Source organism: Trichinella spiralis, assembly GCF_000181795.1.
Source record: "Trichinella spiralis strain ISS 195 chromosome Unknown Scfld3321, whole genome shotgun sequence".
In the NCBI taxonomy this organism is placed as follows: Eukaryota; Metazoa; Nematoda; class Enoplea; order Trichinellida; family Trichinellidae; genus Trichinella; species Trichinella spiralis.
The window spans coordinates 1-2,644 of NW_003530260.1; the positions used below are offsets into that span (position 1 = coordinate 1).

At 35.7% G+C, this 2,644-nt stretch overlaps 1 protein-coding gene across 1 annotated transcript; it reads right to left on the bottom strand.

Moving 5' to 3' along the window:
• Positions 1-595: 595 nt before the first annotated feature.
• Positions 596-1,797, bottom strand: Tsp_13309 (conserved hypothetical protein). The gene is made up of 4 exons (XM_003367989.1): positions 1,720-1,797; positions 1,455-1,639; positions 1,323-1,395; positions 596-811 (listed from the first exon to the last, which is right to left on the bottom strand). The coding sequence occupies exons 1-4, from the start codon at positions 1,795-1,797 to the stop codon at positions 596-598; spliced, it is 552 nt and encodes a 183-aa protein (XP_003368037.1).
• Between the last annotated feature and the right edge of the window lie 847 nt (positions 1,798-2,644).

The following is a 2,644-nucleotide window of genomic DNA, read 5'->3' on the forward strand; positions in this document are numbered from 1 at the left end:
AAAGAATCATGAATGAATGAAGTCGTCGACCACGATGTGTTGTTTTCTGTGTAGTAGTGTGTTGTGATTCTTATTCAAATAATAAGAATGAAGATTGCAGATGATGCGGAATGATGAGTAGCGACGATGACGACGATCATGATGACATCAAGGAAGATTTGGATCAGAACAAAGCAACAACAACAACAACTGCGGAAACGCCTTAAAGATGATAGATAACTTTGCCATTGTGAAGAAAATAATTTTCACACACATTTACTTTTCGTGGTTCGTTAGTTCAATTAAGTTCAATCAATATAAGCACGATGGTAACAGGAAAGTAAAAATTTGAAAAAAAATTATATCATATATATTTATATTTGTTGTATTGTTATCCAGTCAATTTATTTTTTTTGAGCATCATATTTTTTGAAATAATATATAATGTGCTTGTTTCTGTTTTTCAGGAAACAATTGCGATCTATAATTTATTTATTTTCTAATAATTGAATCAACGCATCAGATGCGGTAGAAAAATTCTACGAAAAACTTACTTACTTTACGAAGAGAAAATAAGCCGTTGTTTTTGTTTCTATTTTCAAGATGCTATTTAATACTACAGGATTATACTATCATCGGTAATGTAGGTCATGTTAGAAGCGAAAAAATTGAAGATTAGGTTGAATGGATAAAGCTCTGTGAAAATTGCAATCGGTTGAGAAGTATTTTTCGATACTCTGTGCAATTTTGTCCAATCATAAATTCCATACTGATAATCGGTGTTGTTGATTCTGCACAGAAGCGGTGCCCCTTCGGTTACTACTTTGAGTTTCTGAAAAGCGAAAATTACACCACCTATTTTAAGCTTTTTGTTTTTTTTCTCAGTGTTTGATGCAAATAATGGTTTTTGTTTTTTTCAGGTTGTGTAGACAATTTTTTCCGTATGAATAAAAATGAGAGACGAAGAAAATTTATAATAGAATAATTTGACGATCAACATTTCCACTTACTTCGAGGTCTATCGTAGTATTATTGGAAGCGGATACTGTGCATGTTCCGCAAAGTTGACTCCTTCTTGAAACCGGAAAATGAGCGGGATGTGTTGGCCATTTGTTGGGCGGTAAAATTATTATTTTAAAAAACGGCTGAAATGTGAAATGTATTCCACTGCTAATGTGAGGCATGTAGCATTCCATGTCGGCTGAATATGGAAATTTCCCTTCCGGCAAACAGATTGGAATGTTGCCATCATCATCTTGCAGTGAAATCATGGTGCGCAGTTTGACTATGGCGAAATTGGGAATTTTATCACTTTTCTCTGACATGGAAATCGGTTCGATTACTTTCACAATTCCATGGGTTGGACCATACCAGCTGATATGGAGCATTTCGGATACTCTGCTCGAGTGGAGGTCTCTGAAAATAAAATGCCGATGGAATTTAACCAGTTTTTTTCCCTATTTGCATATTTATACTCTTTTTCCAGGCATGTTCTGGATGTAAGAATCAAGTCGGAAAAAGTGTCGTTGAACGTCAGCTTGATCACCGTTCCAATGCAACTCTTGTAAATGATTTGCTCTTTAATTCCGAAGATCAGTACCAAATACGACAATCTGGCATCGTCGTTGTTTTCAGCAATGCCACATTCAGCCGACGAACACTGAATGAAATTTTAATTCAAAAACGTACGTAAACGTGCGTGCGTGTATGGAAAGGCGTGCTACGGTGAATCCAATTTACCTGTTCCAAATTGAATTCTGCCAATACAAGCGACAATATTATTATTATTATTCTTTTTCTGCTGGAATTGAATAACATGTTCCAATTTCAAGTTGATGGTAAAATGTGATCTTCTGATTTGCTGACTGTGATTTTTATTCACATTCTTCGTATCAGCGTACAACTTTAATTTCTTCATTAATTGCATTTCTTTCAAATTTATTCAACCTGTTCAACAGTAAGTAATACATCGCAATACGGGAAGATGATTCTGGAAGAAGAAAGTAAATTTTTATTCACTTTCACATATAATTACTATCATTAATTGGTTTTTAATTGGACGCATAGTGCTTGTTGTTTCAACTGGCTACTGTGATATTTTCAACTTCTGATGATAAATAATAATGGTAAGGAAAAAATGGATGGGAATTCTAATTATATCAACAGCATGGTTCCAGCCAGTGAACAATTCAGTATTGCAAATTGCTAATTTTCATTTTTGCAAAAATATCTACCTTAAATGGTGGTAAATTTTGCATCCAATTTTTCCATGGGGGGGAAGAAGTGGTTTACTTTTTCATCCGCGAAAAATTATCGGCATTGCCAGTTGGTATTTTTAAATATTCCCCCCCTGGCTGAAAAAGGGTCGCTCCTCTCGGTTTGGAGTAAAAAAAATGCCTAACAAATTTTTATTGAGAACCCCGACAGGACGGTTAACCCGGCCTGGCCCCTTGGTGGCACTTTTTAATAAAGCAAACGTGTGCTTTTCAACGGGAATGCCAAAATTTGCTTGAAAATATTGTCCCCCTTGGTGGTTCCGAATTGGGAGAATTTTTTTTAATTTCCTGGGAAAATTACCGAATTGCGCGTGCCGAGTGGAAAAAACTCCCTCTCTTTCTTCTCCCCAATGGTTTTTTTCCTTGGCCTCCCCCAAGGGAATGGAGGT

Bases quoted from the DNA above. Each gene is read 5' to 3' on its own strand.
- Tsp_13309 (XM_003367989.1), bottom strand. From the start codon at position 1,797: ATGTTATTCAATTCCAGCAGAAAAAGAATAATAATAATAATATTGTCG. The intron at 1,396-1,454 runs GTATAAATATGC...TTTTATTTTCAG, and splicing joins AGAACATGCCTGGAAAAAGA to AGACCTCCACTCGAGCAGAG. The intron at 812-1,322 runs GTAATCGAACCG...TTCGCTTTTCAG, and splicing joins CAACCCATGGAATTGTGAAA to AAACTCAAAGTAGTAACCGA.